We start from the raw sequence: 25,487 nt of genomic DNA, 5'->3' as shown, positions 1-25,487 counted from the left end.
TGGCTCAAGCCTGTAATCCCAGCACTTTGGGAGGCCGAGACGGGCGGATCACGAGGTCAGGAGATTGAGACCATCCTGGCTAACACGGTGAAACCCCGTCTCCACTAAAAATACAAAAAAAAAAAAACAAAAAAAAAACTAGCCGGGCGAGTTGGCGGGCGCCTATAGTCCCAGCTACTCTGGAGGCTGAGGCGGGAGAATGGCGTAAACGCGGGAGGCGGAGCTTGCAGTGAGCTGAGATCCGGCCACTGCACCACTCCAGCCTGGGAGACAGAGCGAGACTCCGTCTCAAAAAAAAAAAAAAAATTACCTCTAATGATCATAGGATAATATTCAGATAAGCATCTGATTTCTTTTACTTTGTGTTTTAAGGTTTTTCAGAATTATGTCTGGGAAAAGGATTTGATTCAAAATTTACTTTTATGGACATGACATTCTTTTATTGGGCAAAAAAAGAAAATCATTGTTTGAGATATTTCTTTAGGTTTTGAAAATTCTAGTGAAGAGGTTATTGAGGAGGGCTGTCCTTTCACTGCTTAAGCCTGCAAGACTGATTGGGAGTTCCTACTTTTCTCCTGAAAAGCCCAAGGTGTACAGCTGGCTTGCTCTTTTTCTCCCCAAGTTCAGCTACCTACTGTTTTTTTTTTCCTTTTAGGATCATTTTTCCGTGAATACACTGTCATAGCTTCCCAGATGCCCTCTGCTATGTCTTCTTTGCGGGTTGTATGCTGAGTCCTTTTCACTGTTAGAGGCTGTTACTACTATTGACCGTGAACCTGTAGATAGGATGAGCAACAAACATCTGGGGTGCCAGGGTGAGGCTATTGTTCTAGGAAGTATTGTCCCCTATTGTCCAGGAGGCAAGAACAGTTGAGGTCTACATTACTATACCCTTTCCTGACTCTTCTCAGTACCGTGGAGGGCAGATGAATGACACATAAAGCAACAGAATTCTGGCATGCTTGTCCAATGAAAGCAGCCCAGCGCAAGCTTTCATTGAACTAGAACTGCCTTTTGCTGTCTCCTGTTCACTGTGTGTTTCTATTCATGTCCTTCTTTATTTCTCAGGTTGGAAAGGGTCTTAGGTCTCACCTGAGAAATCTGTGCACCCAAGTTCATCCTGGTTGGCTGCCAAATGAAGCCAAACTAACTCCATTCCTTTTTTTTTTTTTTTTTTTTTTTTTTTTTTTTAAAGACAGAGTCTCATTCTGTCACCCGGGCTGGAATGCAGTGGCTCAGTCTTGGCTCACTGCAACCTCCGCCTCCTGGGTTCAAGCCTGATTCTCCTGGCTCAGCCTCCTGAGTAGCTGAGATTATAGACACACACCTCCACGCCCAGCTAATTTTTGTATTTGTAGTAGAGATAGGGTTTCACAACATTGATCAGGCTGGTATCGAAATTTTGACCTCATGATCTGCCTGCCTTGACCTCCCAAAGTGCTGAGATTACAGGCGTGAGCCATCGTGCCCGGCCTCCATTCCATTTTTAACTTTTTGTTTTGTAATAATTTTAGACTTACAAAATAGTTGCAAAACTGCTGGAGTTTCTATATACTCTTCACTCAACTTTGCCTGTTGTTAATATCTAACCTACACCATAGTATGGCTGTCAAAAACAGCAAATTAACCTGGGTTCAGTGTTCTTAATTAATCCATATACCTATCTGTACTTCCAAGTCCCCAGTAATGTTCTTTTCTGAAACAGGATCCGGTCTAGGATCCCGCATTGATCTAATGTGCACGCCTCCTTAGTCTCTTTGACCTTGTGATAGTTCCTCAGTCTATTTTTGTCTTTTATAACCTTGACACTTGTAAAAAGTTTAAAACAGTTATTTAGACTGTCTCTCCCTTTGGGTTTCACTGATGTTTTCTCATGATTAGTTGCGATTACATATTTTGGGCAAAATTACCACAGAAATGGTAGTGTGCCTGTCTTCAGTGCGTCATATCAGGGGGAGTAAGATGTCCATGTGTCTGATGACTAATGTTAAATTTGGTCCCTTGGTTAAAGTGGGACCTGCTGGTTTCTCCTCTGTAAAAAATACTTTTTGTCCATTTGTAAGTAATACATCCCTTTGACCTGTTTCTAAAGATACTAAATACCTGTTTAGCAAACTTAAGCAAAATTTAGCAAAGTTTAGCAAATACTAAATACCTATTTAGAACTTTCTTATTCATAATTTACCCACTAATTTGATGATCTATGACTAATTCGTGCCCATAATAATTATTACTATAATGCTTGCTTAAGGAAGATTTTCTATTTTTCTTGTTTCATCTACATTTATTAATATGCATTCTACTTTAAGAAAGATCTATCTCTTCTGTCACCATCCCCTGTCCTTTGTTTACTAATTATGTATTTATATCAGCAGGGGATTTTGGACGTTTGTTTTATTATATGGATATCCAGTATTGTCATTATTTATTTTGTTGCTCACGTTGCCACAGCTTGGGTCACTGGTCCAAACTACCCAGCATTTTTCAGTTGGCACCACTGCTGGCTCTGATTCTTCAGAATATGCGGAGCCAATTCTCCAGCCTGGGTCTAGGTCACCCCCTCCCATCTTGCACACTGCTGAACCTCATGTGTTTTCCTGAGATCCTGGCATGGGGATGGCCCTTCCTATCTAGCTGACATAGTTATTTTCTAGTTTCTTGACCGAGGTTTCTTCCCCTAAAACACTTCCAAAAGTTAACTTTGTTTTTCCTTGCACAGTGAAATTTGTTTAACCGAGTTTCAGCCACTGAGAATAATTTTCTGCTTGAAAGCTTTGACAGTTCCAAAATGAATCTTTAGCCTGGTATGAGTTGTGTCAGAGACAATGCTGTTGTCACTGTCAGAATAAATTTACTAGATTTCAGTATCGTTCCCTATCCTTTCAACCCTGTTATTCTATAAACATGAGCGGGAGATTGTGTCTCTGTCTTTCCCTCTGTCAGTGCAGCCAGCTTATTAAGGCCCTAGGTGAGCTCCCAGCTTTCACTGTTATCACTGACTAAAACCCTTGCCTGTTGATATTTGCTGACTGTGGAAAAATTTAATCTAATGAGGAAGAAGTTCACCAACTTTTACGAGGTCTAAAAACAGTTACAGTATAAACAAGTTTTCCCAAGGAAGGAACAGGATCTGGTTTATTCAGCTAGTCTCAAAAAGCCTTTTATAACCTTAGGATAAGAACAGACAGCCCTGGGGAACCGGAAAGAGGCCATCCCAGTTCTCATTTCCTTTGATCTTAAGCCCACAGTCCTGTTTCTCCCATCTTCGCTCAGGCTGCAGACACCAGGGTTATTTATCCATCCTCACGTTCGTCCTGACACAAAGCCCTTCGCTTGATTAAGTATGTGAACTCACGTAGTAAGCTCCTTCTCCAACCTTGACTTCTTCTTTTAAAAGCATTAGTGGTTTTTGTTTGTTTCTTTCTTTCTTTTTGGCATGTCTCAAAAACCTTAAAGACAGATTTTCAGTCTAGTCTTAGTTTCAGAGGCTTTTCTTTTACATTCGAAAAGTCCTCTGGAAAGTACACGAAGCCTGAAGACAGGTGGATTCCCTCCGACTGCATGCATCTTGATGTGTTCCCAACTGTAGCTTTTGTACAAACATAGATGGAAGGACAGGTTTTGACCTCAAAAGGCTTATAGTCTACAGGAAAGAGTTGTTTGTTTCTTCTCCCTTCTTTTTCAAAAACTTACACATGCAGGTAAGTTTCTTACCTTACAAATTAAATAAATAATGACTCCCCCTGTTTGATGTTAGACTTTAATTTTAAGATATAAGGAAGAGGGAAGGATGTAAAAGGTCTTTCCTTAAGCTTGAACTTCTGCAGTTTGCAGTACAACATATGTAATTACCACTTTTTTAAAAATCAGCAGTCTTATTTCAAAAAAGGAAATGTGGAATATGCTTACCTGTGTCTAATGAATCATAGATAGACAGTAAAGGGAACCAGATCTCCAGGGTCATCTTCTCTGTAGGCTCTGAGTCTGTGCGCTTGTGGGATCATGGATCGAGGCCACTTCTGTGACATGAAAGGCTTATGATCTGGCCCATCGAGCCAGCTACCAAGCACCTACAGAGAAGCCTACTCGAGATGGTATAATCCACCTCAACTGTGTGCAGAAGGATGGTGGGATCCAAGTCTCCAGTGAAAACAGCTAATCTACATGACAAGTGTAGTGGATCTACCTGCTGAAGGAGGGTAAATGAGCCTCCTTGGATTTCTTAGGATGACTGCCATTGGTAATATGGATATAGCACCCCATCCTATACTGAGAGAGTCACCAGTTGTATTGATACTTTTTTAAGCTATGGAACATTAACGTCTCCGTTACCAATTGTTAATGAGCTGTTGCAGAAGTGACTATTTGTTTTACTTTCTTGGATGTTGACATTACACTATTCACTACTTGAAGAAAAATGTTCTAAGGAGCAGAAGATCTAACTGAATGAAGTAGGATACAAGGATTAGGGACAGAAGATTTCACAGAAAACTGTGAAGTCCCATGTCTCCTGCCTTTAAGTGACTCATAAACACGGATATTAAGGCTCCAAGCTCACCTCCACGCCACATTCTCATTCTGTGTTCATCAGTTCATCGTGATGAAAGTCTTTTAGGTCTCACCTCCAGGCTTTGTCTCATGCTATTTACTGGCACTGGAACACTTAACTAGACTGTTTTTAACAGGCAAGTGCAATTCAGTTGTGATAAATGCTTAGGAAGGGAAAGCAGTGAGCTCAAGGGACTGAACACCTAGGTTGGCTACAGGGAGTGCAGTGTTAGGGTCAGGGAATGGGAGTTAGGTCAGCTCCTGAAGGAAGAGGAAGACTCTGGAATGTCCTTCTGGGTTACTTCTTTATCAGCCAGTCTCTCCTCACTGCAAGGGAGCACAGGGAAAACAGAAAGAACAGCACCACACTGGAGAAGCCTCACTTTTATCAGATGAGAAAACATAAACAGATGATAATAGAGCTCTTCAAAAGCCAGGTGGTACAGCTTCATTTAGCACAGAATTCCACCAGGGAGCTCGGGAGATGTGTTGCAGTTAGGTAAAGAGGGTGGTCAGAGAGAAAGGCTTCATGTTGAAAGTACATTTGGTCCAGATAAAGCCATAAAGGAATAGCTGCCACTTCTTGAGCACTAGCTGCAGACATCAACTCATTTAATCTACCAAAACTCTTTTAGGTGTGTACTGTTACTAATCCCATTTTACAACAAGAAAACTGAGGGCTCAGGAAGTGCGAAAGTTGTGGAGCCAGGAGTCAAAGCCTTGTTGTCTGACTCTGTAGCTCACTGGCCGTAGTATTCCAGGTATACTGCTAACCTGGCCAATGCAGAACGTGTTTTAAAAATAGTAGCTATGGCTGGGTGCAGTGGCTCATGCCTGTAATCGCAGTACTTAGGGAGGCCAAGGCGGGCGGATCATGAGGTCAGGAGTTTAAGACCAGACTGGCCAAGATGGTGAAACGCCATCTCTACTAAAAATACAAATATTAGCCGGGCGTGGTGGCAGACGCCTATAATCGCAGCTACTCAAGAGGCTGAGGCAGAGAATTGCTTGAACCTAGATCATGCCACTGCACTCTAGCGACAGAGCGAGACTCCTTCCCCAGCACTGCCCCTAAAAATAGTAGCTATGATTCCTATGACCAGTGTGGATAGGATAGTCAGAGCTACTCTGTGCATCCTGGCAGGTGATATGAAGTCTTTCCAGCAGAAGCTGAGGAGACAATCACATGTTTGAGGAACAGTTAGTGATAGCCTCACTTCCCTGGGTGAATCCCTGTTAACAGAACCCAAGGCTGTTAATTTGTGTAGCATGTCACAATATTGATGCCTTAAAATGTGAGATAACTGCTTTGTCTTTATTTCCCTAAAGATACATTTATTCATTCATTCACTCAAAAATTATTTATTGAGTACCTATTGTGTCGCAGGCATTATTTAAAATGCCAGGGATACTGTAGTTTAAAAAGCAGTGTCTTTCTTTGAGAGACAGGAAGCCTAGTGAAGAGCCAGTATTTTAGTGACAGGTAATGAACAAAGAGATACATAATAGAATGTTGGAGTCGGGTAGGGTGGCTGGCATGATTTTAGAAAGAAAAATAGACTTGGGGGATAGATAATGAAAGAGGCTGTCATTTCAGACATTTTATTCCTCTGAAAGAATACAAAAGAAAGAAAAGAAAAGAAATCTTTCAGAATTGTTTGAAGTAAGAACAAGACAGGAGGAGGTGACTGGTGTGTTACTGTTTTATGAAGAAGGAGAAAAAGCGTCTTCATGAAATCGCCGTTCAGCAAGAACAGAACTGGAGACGGGTTCTCTTACAAAGAAATCTCTGTCCCAGGCTTTCAGTGTGTTTGGTGTTCATACAAGTGTTTGTGTGCTGTGTGGAAGGCGGGTGAAGGTGGTCCCGTTCAGGACCCCTTTGGTGAACACAGCAGGCACAATACGCTCGTCATCCCCAGCCAGACTGGCCTACAAGCACACTGACTTCCACATCCCTAGCATTTAGGCCTTCGAATAGAAGCTGACACATAGCAGCCAGCTAAGCAAGTATTTTAACGAGGAGTAACACAACTCCAAGAAGGGCTCCTTAGCGTATTGTCAAGTTGCTGAGTCTTGTGAGATGGAAAAAAAAAAAAAAAAGGGCAAATGAACCAAAAAGAAAGGGAAGGGGGTGGGGCAAGAAAGACAGAGAAAAAAAGGAGGCGTTGGAAAGAGGGCTGAGGAGAGACCAGGATTGAAACACTTCATTTTCCTGGATTTCCAAGGGAGCACAGTTTGGAAAGCAGATATGAAAACTCGGGGGTACCGCTTTGGGGAAAAGCATCAACAACTTTGCCGCCCTGTTACGTTGGGACTACAGTCAAAACAACAGCTGTGCACCAGATGCTGACTTTCTGAGGAAGATCATTGCTGTCCCAGAGACCTGCCCTCTGAGTGTTGCAGAACTGGGAAGAGACAGGCAAGCATAGTTTTCTCTTAAGAGCCTTTTGAGACAAATTAAAAGAAGCTGCGAGGGCCAGGCAGTTGTGGGTGTCTTCCGTCAGCGAAAAGACTGCAGGGAGAGGTGGCAGGAGGGAGATGGAAGGAAGAGAAAGTTGTTCTCAAGCGGTGAAATAAAGAGATTTTTTTAGAAAAGATGCTGTTTGAGGCACTCAAGGAAATTCTGAGGTGTTCAGCCCTGTCCGTCTGGCTTCAGAAACAGTCTGAGGGTGAGACAAAGACTTGGTTTGATGAACTAATTGTGCTGTGTAGGCATATGTCTTGGGTGGAGTGCCTCCGACCCTGGAACAAGAATTTGAGTGTAAGTAGTTTATTTGGGAAGAGATTGCAGGAAATGCCAGTAAGAGAATGAGGAAATGAGTCAGGAGAGGGAAGGAAACCAGTAAAGGATATCTTATCAAGTGAGTTACCACTGTGGGCAACTGGAGTATAACGACGGGCAGTATAGAACACACACCTCAGTGTCATACCACCTGACTTAAAGGAAGCTGGGTGTTTATCTTTCCAACTCCCATCAGTCTTTGCTGGAGGGCTGCTCCAGGCCGAGCTGGGAGGGTTCACTCCCCAGCCCTCCTCGCCTGTTCTTCCTGGAGTTGGGCCAGCCTAACCGGAAGGGCCATTGCAATGGGGTTGGGAGGTGGCCGTGCAGCTGGCCTTGCAGCATCACACTGAATAATGGTGGGGGACACATGTGACTATTCTTATTTTGTGGATATAGGAAGTGAGGCATAAACTCTTGACATCTCTTTTCTAAGTCCTCATACCTACTTTTTAAAGGGGTCAGGGCAAAAACAACAAAATAATACTTGCAATGCATATTGTTAGCTCTTCCACTTTTTAAGTGCTAAACTCAGTCATTACTCTCTAAGCCCTTCACTTTTTTCTTAGAGGCAATTCCAATTTTTTTAAAAAGGTGGTTGTTATTATAGGTTAGCCAGGTGTAACATTTTCTCTGGACTCATCTCACATGCTCCTGAACTTGCTGTCTATGCAGTTCTTCACAAGAGAGAGGCCCAAGGTCAAACATCATTTGATCAAATGTGCAAAGAGGAACTGCATTAATTCTATTGCCAACTATGCCCTGATCTGATGCCTGTGGTTAAAATGAGATTCTCATCCTTACCTCACCTCCACCACCAGTCACATCTACTTCCCTAAACCCAGAAAGGACAAGCGTTTGGGTTTAATGTGGGTACATAATACCAGCTAAGGAGAGGGCTGCTCTTTGTCATTGTTTTTTTGCATAGCTTGTTTAAAAATTACAAAGAACCATCCAGCAGACCCCATAAGGTTCCCCTTCTCAAGGTTATATGCTAAAGAGGCCCCATCAAGGCAGGGAGGGGCACCCTTGTCACATTTGGGAAGGGCGTGTTCATACCAGGGACTGCCCCAGCTGTACTTGCTCTGGTTAGGGGAGAAATCTCTGAAATGCTTGGCAGAGATGAGCAAACATGACAGCTTCCTAAAAAGGCAAAGGCAAATTTCTTCAGAGTAACAGTAATACAGTGCACAATTCTAAATGCCCTTCCTGGAATCCAGTGTACTCTTTGGGCCTCAGTTTTCTCAACTGTAAAATGAGGATGTTGGATCCCGTCTCTGAAGACTTTTTCAATATTCTTTGTCTAACTCATTTGAAACCCTTAAAATACATTTAATAACTTGTGTTCATTTCTCCTGTGTCAAAATGCATCTTACATTTCTTAGGAAGCATTTAAAGCAATGTTGCCCCACATGTGGTCTTTGGAAGGTGCTGGTCCTCAAACTCTCTGTTTCAGATTTGCAATATAAGGACAGAAACCAAGATGTGTTTAGTACCTTTAATAGCAGTTTGATGTTGCCACAGCACTCAAGTGGGATTCATTTTTCTTGTAATTCATTTCTACTGTATTTCACCAAAGCCTTTATTCCCAATGAAGTGAGGGCAAAACATCTGGGCTTTTATAAAAAATAGATTGAGAAGTGCTCATTTGCCAGAGTGGATTAAACATCCCAGTCCCAGCTGCCTGAAACCCTGGGGGAAAAGTTGGAGTGTCAAAGGTCTCAGGCCATCAACTCGTTGCCAATCACCAGCTCTGTCCAGTTCCCCAGGACTGCCTGGGTTCTGTTACAGGAGGTCTCATCCTAGGAAGGACCACTGGTACCCACCTGACTGGCAGAGGACTTTCTGCTTTCTACCTCCTCTCACAGGGTTCAGGCTGTCTCTGGCCACCCTCTTCCCCTTCTTCTGCTGAGTCAAAGCAAATATCCGAGGCATTCTAAGGGACACTTAGAACTGAGGAGCAATTAAGAAATGCCCTCCAGGAGGGAATGGCCTCCATGTTACATGGTCATCCTACAAGTCCTAATGGAGGCCCTGAGAATGGCACTGCCTTAATGGCCATAGAAGGAAAAACGATCAGTGTTGCCTGATCACTGCAATTGAATATCAAAGATGTTAACTGACAGCCACAAGTATACACACTGCTAAACATTAAACCATCTTCCTACACATTGCAGGGCATGAGAAAAAAAAATGGGGGTTAGGAGTAGGATGTCCAAAATGAGAGAGAAGGGTAAAGAAAGAAGAATTGCAAAAATCCATAATTAGAAAGAAAAAAGCAAACATGCATTTAGCTGTTTTGGTAAATCTATATTACATAAATAGGACATTTTTCAGAAGTTAAAGAAAGGTCAGCCTAAATCATGCATACACTGCATATCCCCATCCCCACTCCTAATCTGAAAAACTAATATTAAAGGATTAGAGTATGACAGTTTGGGTCAAATGATGATCGTCCCTCCCCAGACTTGTCTATTTTAAGCTTAGGAGGAATCAGAAGAGCCATAAATTCTCTCAGTGAGGCACAAGGAGCCAGTCCCTTTGCCAGCACCTCTCAGACTACCCGTGACCTCCCTTCCTTGTGAAATTACCCATAAGTCAAAGATGGGAAGCAGGCCTTGTATCCCTTGGGAATATTAGGGACTCTCACAATTTTCCAAGATTTTAGGAAAAGTAGGAAGTAACCTATTTATAAGTCTCTTCATTCTGGGAAGGGATTATTGCCTTTGTCTTCCTTTCTAAAATAGCATTCATTAATTTCTCTTTAAGTAAAAATACGCTTAGTGCCGTCTTCTCTCATTCCCCATGGAAACTTGCTTTGGTCCACAGAGTACCTATAAAAAAATTACAATAAATTCTATAGTTTATGTAACTGGGAAGATTAGGACTTGAAAGGAATTGGCTCTGGGTTTCTAGTCTCAAGGACAAAGACTTTTTCTTTGTTCTCAAGGACTGTCAGCCATGAGATTGACAGCTGGGGTCTATTCTGAGCCCAACATTTTCCTCCTCTGATGTTCATCATGTCCTCCTCTGTCACTTCTGACCATGAGTGTAGGGATTGTTGATAGAGGAGAAAGAACTCTCTGAAATGCTTGGTAGAAAGGAAAAAGCATGAAAGCTTCCTGGAAAGGCAAAGGAGTTTCATCAGAGTAGCAGTAATACAATGTGAGATTCAGAATGTTCTTCCTGGTTTAGTAATTTCACCTTCACAAGAAGGGGCTACATCAAGTCTTCCCCAGGGTGGCTTTGCAACTACAGTCAGGTTGTGCAGATTCACTGAGACAAAGGCCTAGGGAGAGAGGAGAAGGCTGTATCAGACCAGCTTTACGAGAAGTGGAGTCTGACACACTTTTGTGCAATGATTTATTGAGGATAAGCTCTCACGAGACGGAAGTAAGAGAAGCAGGAAGAGGCATGGAAGGAGTTAAGTGAACTTGTAGTTCAAGAGAGGTCTAACCTCAGCTTGATCTCACAGAAAAGCTCCGGAAAGTGTGAATTGCACCATAGTTACCCACCAAGAGCCAAGAGAATTGGACTGTTACACTTCAACATTAATTTGTCATTGACTGTATGCTGCCTCTGAGAGTAAGGCCTCTGAGAGTAAGGTCATGTCCAGGAATCTCCAGGATAGGCAACTCCAATTGGCCAAGGGCAATCCCCCAGAAAAGGGTGAAGGTGTGAGCCCTTATGAGCCAACACCTGTGGCAACTGTAGGCTGCTGGCCCTAGCTTGGTGAAGGGGACCTCGGCAGGCACCAACTACAACTGCTACAGAAGCCAAAACAATTGAAGATGGAAGGTCTATGGACTGTACCTTATCTAAAGAACAATTTATATCATGTACAAATCCTATCCTTTACTATTATATGGTAGTACATATATCTCAAGGTATGGTATCAAGAAGGCATCATATTTGATTAGGTTGGATTACAAGATAAATCTGAAGAGGAGGTAGCTCAGTTCAGTCTATTCATTTTATAGAAGAGAAGAAGTACGTGAGAGTAAACACTTACTGGGAACTAGATCTGAGTCTCAGTTTTCTCTTTTGCTTGAATTCAACCCACCTCATATTTATTAAATTCTTACTACGTATAAGACACAGTTTTAGGCACTGAAAGACATCAAATTCAGCCACTGCCTTGTGCCTTAGGCATTTACAGTCTGGTTGAAGATAGGGAATGAAAGAAAAAAGAGTGTAAATACTATGCAAATCACAATTCCGATCTCATCCAAGAGCAGTGTGGATTAAGTGCTTGGGCACTTGAAGGCGAAAGCATGACACACAGGAGGATAGTTTGTGGTTTGTCTTAATGTGATGGGAGGCCTTCATCCCACATTCCCCTGTATTTAAAACTATAAAAAAGAAAATATCCTGGCAGCTCTACTATTTGGGTGAAGGTGAAAAAGATAAATATTCAAGTAGAGTTCTGGAAAAGGGGAAAAAAGAAAATGAACAAAGAACAAAAACAAGCCATCCCTTTTCAAAATGTCATCTTGCCATGAAAGCTTCTTCGTTACCTAGAAGTGCAAATTTATTGAAACTTTTACTCATTTACTCTTCAATGAGTAAATTGAAACTTATTTACTCATTAAATAAGATTATTTTGAAGCTAAAGGCCAAAGATCCTACTTACTTTGGAGAAAAGTGTTGAATTCAGCCCAGTCTCTCCTTTCAGCCCAGACATGTTTTAGTACTGGGATGTTTTCTGTCGTTTTAACTGTCCTGTGCTCTGTTTACACTCTATTAATCTGCTCATTTAAATTGGTGTTTTGTTTTAATATTCGGCCAGAGTTTATGCACTGCCACTTTGGAGAGAATCTAAGATTCATTCATTCATTCATTCATTCACTCACTCAACAAAGCATTTGTTGACAGCCTTTTGGCATGGGATAACCTTTCAATTGGCACCAAGAATACAAGAATGAGAAAGGGACTCAACTTGTACCCAAATGCTCACAGTCCAGTTAGGTGAGAAAAATAAGCAAGTGAATATATTAAATAAAATATGGTACATGCAAGAATAGAGACCTGCCCAGGATATTTAACCAAGATTGACTCTAAGGATGTTCGAGGAAGTTTATATAAAGAATTTGACCTTAGTTGAAGCCTGAAGCCCTGGTGAAGGGTTACCTCCTCCTTTATCATTTTCTTTGTTGAATATACCATCTGAGGAAAATTTTTAAATTTTAAAATTTTTTAAATCTTTTAAAAATGTTGTTGATGTTGTTAATCTGTCCCGTCTTCCCACTAAAACAGCATTTCTCAACCTTTTTTAAAATCAGTGATATCATAAGGAGCCTTTTTAAACAACATTTTTGTTTGCTTGTTTTGTTTTTTATTTTATTTCGTATAGATAGAGGATCTCACTATGTTTTCCAGGTTGGTCTCAAACTCCTGGACTCAAGAAATCCTCCTTCAGCCTCCTAAAGTACTGGGATTACAGACACGAGCCACAGCACCTGGCCTATAGACAACTTTTTTCTAATCACTACTCTCCATGATGTTTTTCTGTAGCAAAATAGACATAATATAAAATTTACCATCTTAACCACTTTTAAGTGTTCAGTTTACTAGCATTAAGTACATTCACAGTGCTCTACAACCATCACCATTATTCATTTTTCTGTAACTTTTTCATTTGCTCACCTGAAATTCTTTACCCCTTAGAGGATAACTTCTCATACCCCCTTCTTCCCAGGTTGCCCCCTGGACAACCACCATTATACTGTCTCTGAATATACCTGTTCAAGGTACTTCATATAAGTGGAATCATACAATATTTATCCTTTTGTGTCTGGCTTATTTCACTTAGCATAATGTCTTCAAGGTTCATCCATGTTGTAGCATGTGCCAGAGTTTCATTCCTTTTTATGCCTCAGTACCCGCATGAAATTTAATACCACATTTTAAATCTCTTTGTATACTCTGGGCCTTTGGATGCTCACAAACCATTGTAATACATAAGATTTTTCCACTTCCCAAGAACCAATTTCACCCTTTTGGTGCAATGTCACCCTGTAGAGAATGCCTGTGTTAAAACGTAAGCTCTGTGACCCTCTCTATGTGGTTGTCCACTCTGTCCCCCAGCATAACACCTAGCACATTTTAAGTTATCAGTAATCATTTATTGAATAATTCTCTAGCCCTTCCCCTGACCACTCCTTCCTTCTTATCTTAATCCATTATTATTAAAATTTGCTCTTAGAGTAATCACAGATGTATTTGTTACTTAGTGCTTCATGCTCCCCAGCCAGGCATCTCACCATGCTCATTTCCTTTGGCTGCACACGCCATTCTCAGTGACCCTGTGTTTGCTGGCTTTCTTCACAGAAGTAAAAGATTATGAGCCTCCATTTGGTTCCAAGGTGCGGGAGCACCCCTGTGTCGAAAGCATGAAGGACAACGTGTTGAGAGATCGAGGACGACCAGAAATTCCCAGCTTCTGGCTCAACCACCAGGTAAGGAGTGAGTGTTTTCAAAGGTCAGTAAGATTCAACCAAAGTTGCCTCTTAGGTGGCAGAAAATTCTGGAATATTGAGCTTAAATCTGAGGGAAGGTCCCATTGTGTTCTATGGCCCTGTTAAATTTTGTTTGTAAAGAAAATTTCAGTAAAGTGGATGACCCAATTATCAGATCCAGCCAGCTGATACATACTCTGAGAGCTCACGAGTAGATGTTTGGAGGGCATTTGTCACATTTTCCAAGCCCCCTTGGTCCTAGGTTAAAACATTTTGTTTGCAGCCTTTGCTACTTACACTCCTGGGCCTTCACGTCAGGAGTTTACATTTCATTCCCTCTGGATTCCAAATGTTTTCTTCTGGGAATCTTCAGTTCCATAAGGAAATACTTAGCACATGCCAAACAAGCAGGATTTGTCAGGCAACTGTACTGAGAAGTGACTGTGGCATGCAGAGGGCTGTGTACAGGTGTTTGCAGACTGTGCTCACAGACTTGGGAGAGGTCTGAGTGAGCACGCATGGGAAAGAGGAGACTGACTCCTCACTCTGGAATTAAGGAAAGCAAAGAAGAGGAGTATGCCCAGGAAGGAACGAGAAATCTGTCTGTTGGGAACATCCTGATGGCCTCTTATTTTTTCTCGTTAAGAAATGGTAGCTAAGGCTGGCCCTAGCAGGGCAGTCCTTCTGGACTTACAAAGAGGCTGATCCAGATTGTTTGTTTGGGGGCACTTTGATGAGGGCAATGGTCAGAAAAAAAAGAAAACAGTAGGTTGTGAGTGAGTCAGAACCAGCCATATGTCTGACATACCCAGGAAGGAGCCCTTAGTGAAGAATGGGAGAGAACTGTGTGACCCTATCTCACTGAGAAAACTGTTCTTTCTACTGACTAAAACCTTTTATTGCCTCTTTTGGATGAATTCCCTCAACCATGAAGGCTGAGGCTAAGTTGTAGGTTTCCCTAAGGGCAAGGCAAATTCAGATAAGAAACAGAAACAACAAATCAGGCACAATCGGGAAGACAAATGGAGCAGGAAGCCTGGTCTGTGCCAGTCCTGGCCCAGAGCCACTTCAGCAGACAGACCTTAATAAAGTCCTTAATAAAGGAGGGGGCGGGGGTGAACCAGGCTGTGGTGGGTCACGGGCTTCTCTGGAGTTTTGGGCAAATCCTCTTTGACACTAAAACTGTAAGAACGTTTTGCATAAATTCTGAAATCAGAATGTACTGGAGCGTTATGTTTCTTCCAGACTCTGTTACCTCCTCTGCTGTATAGTTCTCGTAATGAAGCCATTATTCATGATGATAAAATTCTGAAAAGAATTTGCATAATACATTTTTTCTCATAATGAGATTTGTTGCCCTATTGATTTCAAGTTAATGCTTGATATTTAATTTAATTTACTGCCTGTAATTACAGTGCCAGAATAAAATAAATGTTACTTGTGTACCAACAATAGTACTCTACTCTTAACAGGGCCATCTGTCAATACTGTCAATTAGGTGAATTATGCAATTAATTTACCATCATGAACTCATGGTGTCGGGAGGGAAAGATAGGTTCCTAGGTGTGTTTGGAACGTTGTTCGTATTAGAAAGCAAGTAGAGAGAGTGCCAGCTCTCCCAGGTACGTTTGAGATGTATCCATCCCACTCCCAGCCACCTGTGTGACGGATCCCCATTAGCAATGTTGATCTTATAATTGGGAGGAGCACACTCTATTTCCACCTAGCAGACCATTTGCTTAACTCCTGCCTGCTTTATTTCCAAAAAGGATTTGAAATGATAACAAAAATATTTGCAATGCAAAATAAAAATGAAGCCAGTGAGAGAAAAACTCTTGCCACTTTCCTGGGCAGGATCTTCTGGATGGGCTCCTTGGATGGGGCCTTGATTCAGTTACGGTGAACCCTATGAAATGGCATAGAGTTAAGCATGCCTCGCCCTCAAAGGCAGCGGTTTCACAGGGTCCAACCAAATGTTGGAGAGGAATGGAGCATCCCAGAGGTCATCCTGGGCAGCTCATAGAAGCTGCTACTGAATCACGCTACAAAATGTATGGCCTATGGAAAATGAAACCACGCTAATGCCTGCATACAGCTCTGACTGGGGTAATCAGCCCTGTTAAAATAGAACAGTGTATATATGACCCAGCTATATGACACTCTGGAAAAGGCAAAAACTACAGAGACAGTAAAAGATCAGTGGCTGCCAGAAATTTAGGGGAATGGAGGGAGGGACGAATAAGTGGAATGCAGGGGATTTGAGGGGCAGAGAAACTATTCTGCATGATACTGTAATGGTAGATACATGTCTTTATACATTTGTCAAAACCCATAGAATATACAACACTGAGAGTGAACCCTACTGTAAACTGTGAATTTGATTGGTAATGATGTGTCAGTGTTAGTTCATCAGTTATAACAAATGTACCACACAGATGGATGATATTGAGGTGGAGAAGCTGTGCCTGTATGGAGAAGGGGTTTTGTGAAAACTCTCTGTACTTTCCACTCAACTTTGCTGTGAACCAAGAACTTCTCTAAATAGAAAGGCGTTAAAATGATATTAGGGGCCACTGCATGGGGAATTTTCAGGTGCTGGGAGTGTTAGTGTGCCCCAGAAGCCCAGCAGAGGATCATTGTGCTGTCAGGACCTATTGTGATCAGATAGGACCAGAGCCAAAAACGTATGGTAGGTTTCGAGCACAGCCGCCCCCAGCACAGTCCCCCCTTTCCACATGGAACCGGCTGGCCTCCAGCAGCAGGCACTCAGTCAGCACGTGTTAAATGCACAGGTACTTTAGAACCCTGCTTGCACTCACTATAGCAACAGGTCAGCAGGCCACTTTGCCTTCTGCGGAGCCCACCAACTAATGGTGCCCTTTGGATCTCTTTCCCACTACAGGGCATCCAGATGGTGTGTGAGACGTTGACTGAGTGCTGGGACCACGACCCAGAGGCCCGTCTCACAGCCCAGTGTGTGGCGGAACGCTTCAGTGAGCTGGAGCACCTGGACAGGCTCTCGGGGAGGAGCTGCTCAGAGGAGAAGATTCCTGAAGACGGCTCCCTAAACACTACCAAATAGCTCTTCTGGGGCAGGCTGGGCCATGTCCAAAGAGGCTGCCCCTCTCACCAAAGAACAGAGGCAGCAGGAAGCTGCCCCTGAACTGATGCTTCCTGGAAAACCAAGGGGGTCACTCCCCTCCCTATAAGCTGTGGGAATAAGCAGAAACAACAGCAGCAGGGAGCAGGTGACATCGAGCATTCTATGCCTTTGACATTGTCATAGGATAAGCTGTGTTAGCACTTCCTCAGGAAATGAGATTGATTTTTACAATAGCCAATAACATTTGCACTTTATTAATGCCTGTATATAAATATGAATAGCTATGTTATATATATATATATATCTATATATCTATATATGTCTATATCTCTCTATATATAGCCATACCTTGAAAAGAGACAGGGCAAAAGATCAAATATTCCCAGGAAATTGGTTTTATTGGAGAGCTCCAGAACCAAGTAGAGAAGGAAGGGACCCATGACAGCATTAGCATTTGACAATCACACATGCAGTGGTTCTCCGACTGTGTAAAAGGGAACTTTGCATGAGGAAAGAGGCTGCATGTCTCACAGCCAGCTATGACCACATTGCACTTGCTTTTGCAAAATAATCATTCCCTGCCTAGCAGCTCTCTTCTGGCCATGGAAGTAAGTACAGTGGCACTGTTTGGGGACCAGTGTTCCCGGGGTTCCTGTGTGCCCTTGCTTCTCCTGGACTTTTCATTTAAGCTCCAAGCAGCACATCTGCAGGGGCTAGTTTAGAAATTTTCCCTCAACCTAGTTTAGAAACTCTACCCCATCTTTACTACCTTGAATGTTTTGAGCCCCACTTTTTACCTTCATGAGTTGCAGAAAAATCAGAACAGATTTCCCCATCCGTGCGATTGCCCCACCATCTACTAATGAAAAATTGTTCTTTTTTTCATCTTTCCCCTGCACTTACGTTACTATTCTCTGCTCCCAGCCTTCATCCTTTTCTAAAAAGGAGCAAATCCCCACTCTACGCTTTATCATGTTTACTTTTTCATTACACTTGACTTGATTCTCTAGTTTTCTGTGCAAACACCAATGGGTTCCATCTTTCTGGGCTCCTGATTGCTCAAGCACAGTTTGGCCTAATGAAGGGGATTTCAACTACACAATACTATCACTGTCAGGACTACGACCTTGGGCACTGTAAACATATGTTTCGTTTGGTCAGCACAGCGTTTCAAAAAGTGAAGCCACTTTATCAATATGTGGAGATTTTACAGGAAAATCTGGATCCCCAGGTAAGGAGAGCAGACGGCTTTCAGTTATCTCCAGTCCATGTTCACAAAATGGGAAGGTGTGGAGACATCTAAAAGCTGCCTCACTTCTCACTGTAAACATTAGCTCTTTCCACTGCCTGCCTGGACCCCAGTCTAGGAATTAAATCTCCACCTAACCAAGGTCCCTTGTAAGAAATGTCCATGCAAGCAGTCATTCTCGGGGTATGTAGTATGATTTTGACCTTATCTGGTGTTAAGATTTGAAGTTGGCCTTTTATTGGACTGAAGTGGAACTCCTTTAAGGGTCTGTTAGCCCAAGTTCCTTTTGCTTATATGTGAATAGTTCTACACTCTGCATTGGAGAGAAGAGCACTTTACTCCAAGAAGCTTTCCTCATGGTTACCGTTGTCTCCATCATGCCAGCCTTCCCAACCTTTGCAGAAATTACTAGAGAGGACTTGAATGTGGGACACAGAAATCCCATTTGCAGTTAGGAAATTTGTGTCCACAAGGACAAGAACAAAGTATGAGCTTTGAAACTCCATAGGAAACGTGTTAATCAGCAAAGAAGTGTTAATGCTGCAAGTAATCTCTTTTTTTAAAACTGTTTTTGAAGCTACTTATTTTCAGCCAAATAGGAATATTAGAGAGGGACTGGCAGTGAGAATATCAGCTCTGTTTGGATGTTGGAAAGTCTCATTTTATTGAGATTTTTAGGATACATGCAAAAGTTTGGAATCAGGCAGAACCTCTGGGCACCCTGCTCAGTGTGGGTGGGCTGAGAGTTACAGACAGTGTGGCTGCAGTAGCATAGAGGCGCCGAGAAATTCCACTTGCACCGTAGGGCATGCTGATACCATCCCAATCGCTGTTGCTCATTGACCTCTAGTGGTGAGTTTCTAGAATACTGGTCCATTCATGAGATATTCAAGATTCAAGAGTATTCTCACTTCTGGGTTATCAGTATAAACTGGAATGTAGTGTCAGACGATACTGTAGCTTGTTTTGTTTATGTTTTTTTTTTTTTTTTTTCCTATTCAAGAAAAAAGACCAAGGAATAACATTCTGTAGTTCCTAAAAATACTGACTTTTTTCACTACTATACATAAAGGGAAAGTTTTATTCTTTTATGGAACACTTCAGCTGTACTCATTTATTAAAATAGGAATGTGAATGCTATATACTCTTTTTATATCAAAAGTCTCAAGCACTTATTTTCATTCTATGCATTGTTTGTCTTTTATATAAGTAAAATGTTTATTAGATTGAATAAAGCAAAATACTCAGGTGAGCATCCTGCCTCCTGTTCCCATTTCTAGTAACTAAGTCCATTTGCCTCATTTGGTTATTTTGCAATTTATGCAGAAAATGTCACCAGATAAATCATCTCCAACGTTTTCATACTGTCTTCCTCAACTGACAGTCTCACACCCCTTAAAAAAAAAAAAAAGTCACAGAAGCTCAGTAATATGAGATGAAGCAGATGCTGCTCATGGCCTGCCCGCTATGCTGGTGTCCTGGCATGATGTCCCTCTGAATGCCCAAAAGACCTCTTCCCACGGTCTCAGGAGCCACCTCTGTCCACATGGCTGTTTCTTGCGGGGATTTTCACAGCCAGTGCTGCTTCTATGTTCTCCATTCCTCAGACTAGCAAGCTGTTGGCTGTCTTCTTGGCTCTTGGCATATTCCATGCTTCCCTTTTCTACCCAGATACCACATCCATTTGGTGCTTTTAATCGACTTAATGAATGGTAAGATGAATATGCCTTAGGAAATTGGCTCCTGGTCATTTCTTGTGACAAAGTGCACAAAATTTTCTGCCTGAACTTCATGCTACCTGTTTTGGAATCTGAGAGATTCTGTAGCTTCTTCTTAGTTATCAGCTGGGTTCTAAATAGTTAACGTCATAGTGCCTGCACAAGGGTATTTCAGCCTTAGCACTGCTGACTTATTTTTGCCTCGGATAATTGGGAGGGAGGGAAGCCGTCCTGCGCACTGTGGGATGTTTAGCAGCATCCCTGACCTCCACCCACTAGATGCCAGTAGCACACACCCCACAGCTGTGACAACCACAGATTTCTCCAGACATTGCCAAATGTCCCCTGAAAGACAAAGTCCCTCTCAGTGGAGAATCACCAAACTAGATGATGAGGTCCTACTGTGGGCCTTATAGTCTTGTCTTTAGTAGTAGCAATTTTAGTGGTTACTAATTGTAGAGGTTACCTGCTCCTCCATTTGCCAGCTTTGTGATCTGGGCAAATTACTTAACCTCTCCGTGCCTCAGTTTCATCATGTGTAAAATGAGATTTTACAAGCCTCATCCTATACAAGATAAAATTGTGGTAAGAAGACACATTAGGCCTTTGAAGATGGGTCTTGAATGTTTTGGAAAGCCTTCACTACATGCTGGCCAATGTTAAATTGGTTTAGTATGCCAAGGGCTGCTTAGGCAAAGAAGCAGATTTTTAGGGAAAAACCTAGAGAGCATTTACAACAGAGGAGAATGGGCATATTCCCCAGGTCTGCAGGACAGGAAATGTGCGTCCTGTGTGAGCACTAATGATTTGAAGAGAACGCTCATTCACTGAATACTCGCTGTGTCATCGGATTGAATCCTCCACTAGCTCGGTGAGGTACATACTATGCCCATTTAGCAGATGAGGAAACAGATGGTCAGAGAGCTCAGATAAGAAGCCCAGGGTCTCACCATGTAGAATCTGGATGCAAGGCCACCTTGTCTTGGAACTGGAATTTGGACCACCTGACATGCTTGGTTCTGCCTGCTGTTTCCTGAGGGAACTCACCTGCCCAAGCAGGACCAAAAGGCTACCCCATGAAGAAAAGCCCCGCTACTGGATCGTTCTCATGTCTCTCTGGGTCTCTGCTCAGTGGAGACAGAAAAGATGCCTTTCCACTTCTGTTGTCTGACTTCCTCTCCAGTCACATGGTAAGTTTTGTCTAGATGCTTGCTGAGAGAACAACTGGAAGATGAGTGAATGTGTGTAGACTGTGTTTCCTCATGTGTAAAATGTGTACTGATAGATGATTTAAGATTGTGCCACATTTATAAAAATAGATCCACCTTTATTTTAGTGGATCATTAACATGTATTGGAAAAAAATCATTAACACAGCCTGGACTTTCACAAATCATATTGCTTGAAATATGGCTGAGTTTAAAAACTTGAATGGATTTTTAAAGTACATTCAGTAGATGATACTTATTCATGACAACTCCAGGAGGTGTGAATATGAATAATTGAAGTTAGGGAGCTCCACCCAAGGAGGCAAATTCATATTAATTCCTAACATTTACTGAGTACTTGGTAAGTGTCAAGCACTATTCTCTGTTTTACCTTCTTTATCTGCTTGAATCCTCTCAACAACCCTGTGAAGTATCTTTCCTCCATTTTATAGAGGAGGAAACTGAGGCAGAGAGCAAGGTCTAGCTAAGGGTCGCAATCATTAGCATGAGAATTTGAACTGAAGCAGTTGGACTCCAGAGCTCAAACCCCCACCTTGAACACAAGATAAAGCTGGAGTTAGGGGATAACAACGGGGAGCCTCTGGAGAGCCCAAGGGTTTGATTCAACAGTCCAAAATCAGGAGGAGGCAGATGCAGTTAGCACTGGAGAGGAGGGAGTTACTCACGAGGCAACCCAGGGAGGAAAAGTTATTCCTCAAATGCACATGGGCTCTGGGCTCCAGCCCAAGAGCTTCAGCCAAAACAGGAGCCAAGGTCTTCTAACCCCTCTCCCTTCTTCCACGCTCTGTTTTGCTGGGGTTATTTTAGTTCTTGCTACTGCAAGGTCAGGAACATTCCCAACTGGCAATTAGTCTCCAAGTGCCCTCAGCACGGCCTCAGTCCTTTGCACCAATCAGTATCCTTTGAATTCAGTCTATATTTGTGCCCAGGAGTTTCTATTTGTGGTGGCTGTTTTTGTTTTAAGCTGTCTATGCAAATGACACGCTAATGGTCTAGTCCTTAGGGAAATTCTGTCTTCAGGTGACAGAGAACTTTTCATTTAAATAAGTGTATCTATCCTTTTTCACTAAAGCCACTGCAGTTGGCGTCTGCTCATTTTGTTCATTTTCCTGCTGAAATAGACTAGCTAATCATTGCTTATCACATTTCCAATTAGTTTCTTTTTTTTTACTTGAATGATTATAGCTCCACACTCTATGGGTTTGGGGCCATGCCCTTCAGGCCCACTTTGCACACTGTGCTGATAAACACAAGATGGTGAATTTGCCCACATTACACGGGCTGCCAATCAGCCTCACACGGTGTAATTTAACTCTAATATACCTCCTGATCTTTGGTGCATTTAAAAATAACTTGTTAATAGTCTTCCTATTCTAATTAAGCTAAAATTGCATACACTGTGAAATACTTGCTGTCTTGCTCTCTTGTGCTCTCTCTCTACACGCGTGCGTGCACACACACACAATTGATCCTTAAAAATCATTTCTGTAAACAGCCTGTGTGCACAGTGCTTCTGAAATTCTCCTCAGTCTTCCTCTGACCTGTGCCCACAATGATAGACAATAGAATAAAATAACTGTAGCCCTGGTACCCTAGGTCCATTAAAATAAATTATCTAAACGTTCCTAACAAAGTGGTTAAAATTGAAACCTCTAGAGCCAAATCTCCTTAGTTCAAATCCCAGCGCTGCCACTAACTGTAACTTTGCGTAAGTCTTTTAACTGTTTTTATTTATTGGTTTCTTAATGTGTAGAATGAGGATAATGATGAGATCTACTTTGGAAAGTTGTAAGAGTTAAATGAAATGGTGGTAGTTTTAAATGCTTAGAACAGAGACCGATGCACGTTAAGTATTCGTTATTACGATTTAGTTTTGCGTGCTTTCAAATGAAGCTGTGTTATTGCAGTATTTTAAAGATATCTTGTTCCCAAAATCTTTGGGTACAATTGACTCTTAAGGAAGATGAGTCATGTTTAAACTGTAATTGTGAGCAGACCACCCTTTCTCCTCGAGGGGCTTTTTCAACCAGGTGAATGGCATGGCTGTGGTGGGAAACACAGGGTCCTGTGAGACAGGAAATCTAGGGCGTTGTGTAGCTCCATTACCATCCTCTTCTTTTATGGATTCAGTGTCTTGTTCTTTTGTTCCATGTGAGAATCATCCCTATCCTGCGTACATTAGAAAGCTGGAGAAAAATGAAGTAAGTAAAAACACATGGAAAATGTACTAAAATATTTATGCAAGGATGCAAGGTATAAGCTTTGCTGGAACATTAGCTCCTCATTTATTAGTAACATTACGGGCATTTGAAAATATGTACTTTATGTGGGACCTATGTTTTACATATATGCTAGTCATCCTAGAAGCCCTACAAGGTAGGTGTTACTTTTTTCCATTTTACCATTAAGGAAATTATCCAAGTTTACGCAACTGGATCCCAGGTCTCTGTCAATACAAAACTGTCTACTCTTCCAAACTGTTTTATCTATCCATATTTATTTCCTCCATCAAACATTAGTTGAACACAACGTAGTATATCACGCAAGGTCAGCTGGCATCTTGAAAACTATGTGTTACTCAGCACCTTAGCACCTAGCAAAGAGTGGAGAATATAACAGTCTTTCAATTAAGTTTTGTTGAAGAAATAAATGAAGGCTCTTGGTCTTTAGAAATTCAAAAATCAGCTGAAGAGACAGACTTACTAACCAACAGCATATGATCAGCATGTTCTAATTGGTAATGTCTCTGGAATAAAACAGCCGGCCACAAAAAAATGTCTGACTTTTGCAGAGAAACTCCTAGTATTTAACTGCTGTCCCACATCTACCGTTGTGGCCATGGTGCTGTAGCAACTGTTGTTACCCTAAGAGGACAGCCTTATTCCTCCAGGTCTCTTACAACTCCCTTTTAAAGAACTTGTATTAGATCCCTAGAGCTGCTGTAACATATTTGTCCCAATCTTGGTGACTTAAACCAACAGACATTTATTATCTCATAGTTCTGGGGGCTAGAAGCCTGAAATCAACGTGTCTGCAGACTTCACCGTCTCTGAATATTTTTATGAGAACACTTTTCATTTGATTTAGGGTCCATCTGGGTAATCCAGGATGATATCATCTTAAGATTCCTAACTTAATGAGACCTGTAAAATCCATCTTTCCAAATAAGGTCACATTAACAGGTTCTGAAGACTAAGGCATGGACAGATCTCATTGGAAGCCATCATTCAACCCACTGCAAAGCTTTAGCCAATTCCCAGCTATGAATTCTTCCAAGATGAAAGTATACCAAGCTCAAGACTCTCTCTTGTTCATTTGAAGCCTTCCCAAAGATGACTGACAACTTCACAGATTTCATTTGGTTTCATTTCCTATCTTAATAAAAAAAAGGATAATGTTTATACTGTACGATAGTTAAAACATCTTGTAAAGATTACTCTTTATCTAAATGTTAGCACATACTTTTTGAACATCTATCACTTTTCTGGCAGTTATGATTTTTTCTTCCCAGGAATATGGGAATAAGGTGAAACTGACAACGTTTCCCCTACACATTGTATCCTCTTTTAACGCCACCCTGTGTTTAACAGCCCCTGACAGAATGTAGGAGCAATCCATGGTGCTCAAAGCATGTTATGGAATTTAACAACAAGTATATATATTTGTTTTGATCCATTGTCTCATCTGATTACCTTGGGCTACAGGAATACCCTAGGTGAGAAGGGAAAGTTGGGTTCTAGCCCAGCTCCTGTTACTAAATCTCTTAGCTCCATGACCCTTGGATATTTGAGGAGTTATTACTACAAAACTTAGTGGCTTAAAGCAATCTTCATTTAGCTCAAATTTTGTGGGTCAGAAATTTGAGAAAGGATTAGGCTGGATAGTTTTCACTTGGAGTTTCTTCTACCATTGCAGTCATATGTCAACTGGGACTGAAATCATCTGCTAACTTAGCTAGGCTAGATACCCAACATGCCTCACTCTGGTGGTTAGTGCTAGTAGTTAACTGGGAGATCATTTGGGGCTGTCGTCTGGAACACCTGCACATGGCTTTTTCAAGTGGCAGTGTTAAGACAATAGTTCTAATATGACATCTGGCTTCCTCTAGGGTGAGTGTAGAACCTGTGGAAACTACATGGATATTTATGACATAGCCTTGGAAATCATATAAGATCACTTCTCTCATACTCAATTGAAACAAGCAGTTGCAAGTCACCCAATTTCAAAGCAGTGGGACATAGAATTTGGGAGCAATATTTTAAAACCACCACAGGTACTTTATACTACGTGAGTCTAGCTCTTCTCTATAAAATGGGGCTACATTGTCTCTAAGACTCCTCTAGGGCTTAAAGTCTATGGAGCACTTTCCTTTAATAATCTTAATTTATAGATACTTACATTCGT

General features: G+C 41.8%; 1 protein-coding gene across 2 annotated transcripts in view; it reads left to right on the top strand.

Annotated features, from left to right (window-relative positions):
* The window catches only part of TGFBR2 (transforming growth factor beta receptor 2), an 86,668-nt gene extending 67,276 nt beyond the window's left edge, over window positions 1-19,392 (top strand). For both annotated transcript variants that reach the window (XM_023192279.2, XM_023192280.3), the window contains 2 exons: window positions 13,658-13,785; window positions 16,688-19,392. In XM_023192279.2, the coding sequence (XP_023048047.1) occupies window positions 13,658-13,785; window positions 16,688-16,867 (308 nt within the window). In that variant the 3' untranslated portion in view covers window positions 16,868-19,392. The remainder of the gene's footprint in view (window positions 1-13,657; window positions 13,786-16,687) is intronic.
* The last annotated feature ends 6,095 nt before the right edge of the window (window positions 19,393-25,487 follow it).

Source organism: Piliocolobus tephrosceles, chromosome 2 (assembly GCF_002776525.5).
Source record: "Piliocolobus tephrosceles isolate RC106 chromosome 2, ASM277652v3, whole genome shotgun sequence".
NCBI classification, from domain to species: domain Eukaryota; kingdom Metazoa; phylum Chordata; class Mammalia; order Primates; family Cercopithecidae; genus Piliocolobus; species Piliocolobus tephrosceles.
The sequence above is the reverse complement of the archived record's forward strand: the minus strand, read 5'-3'. Positions and strand labels throughout refer to the sequence as shown.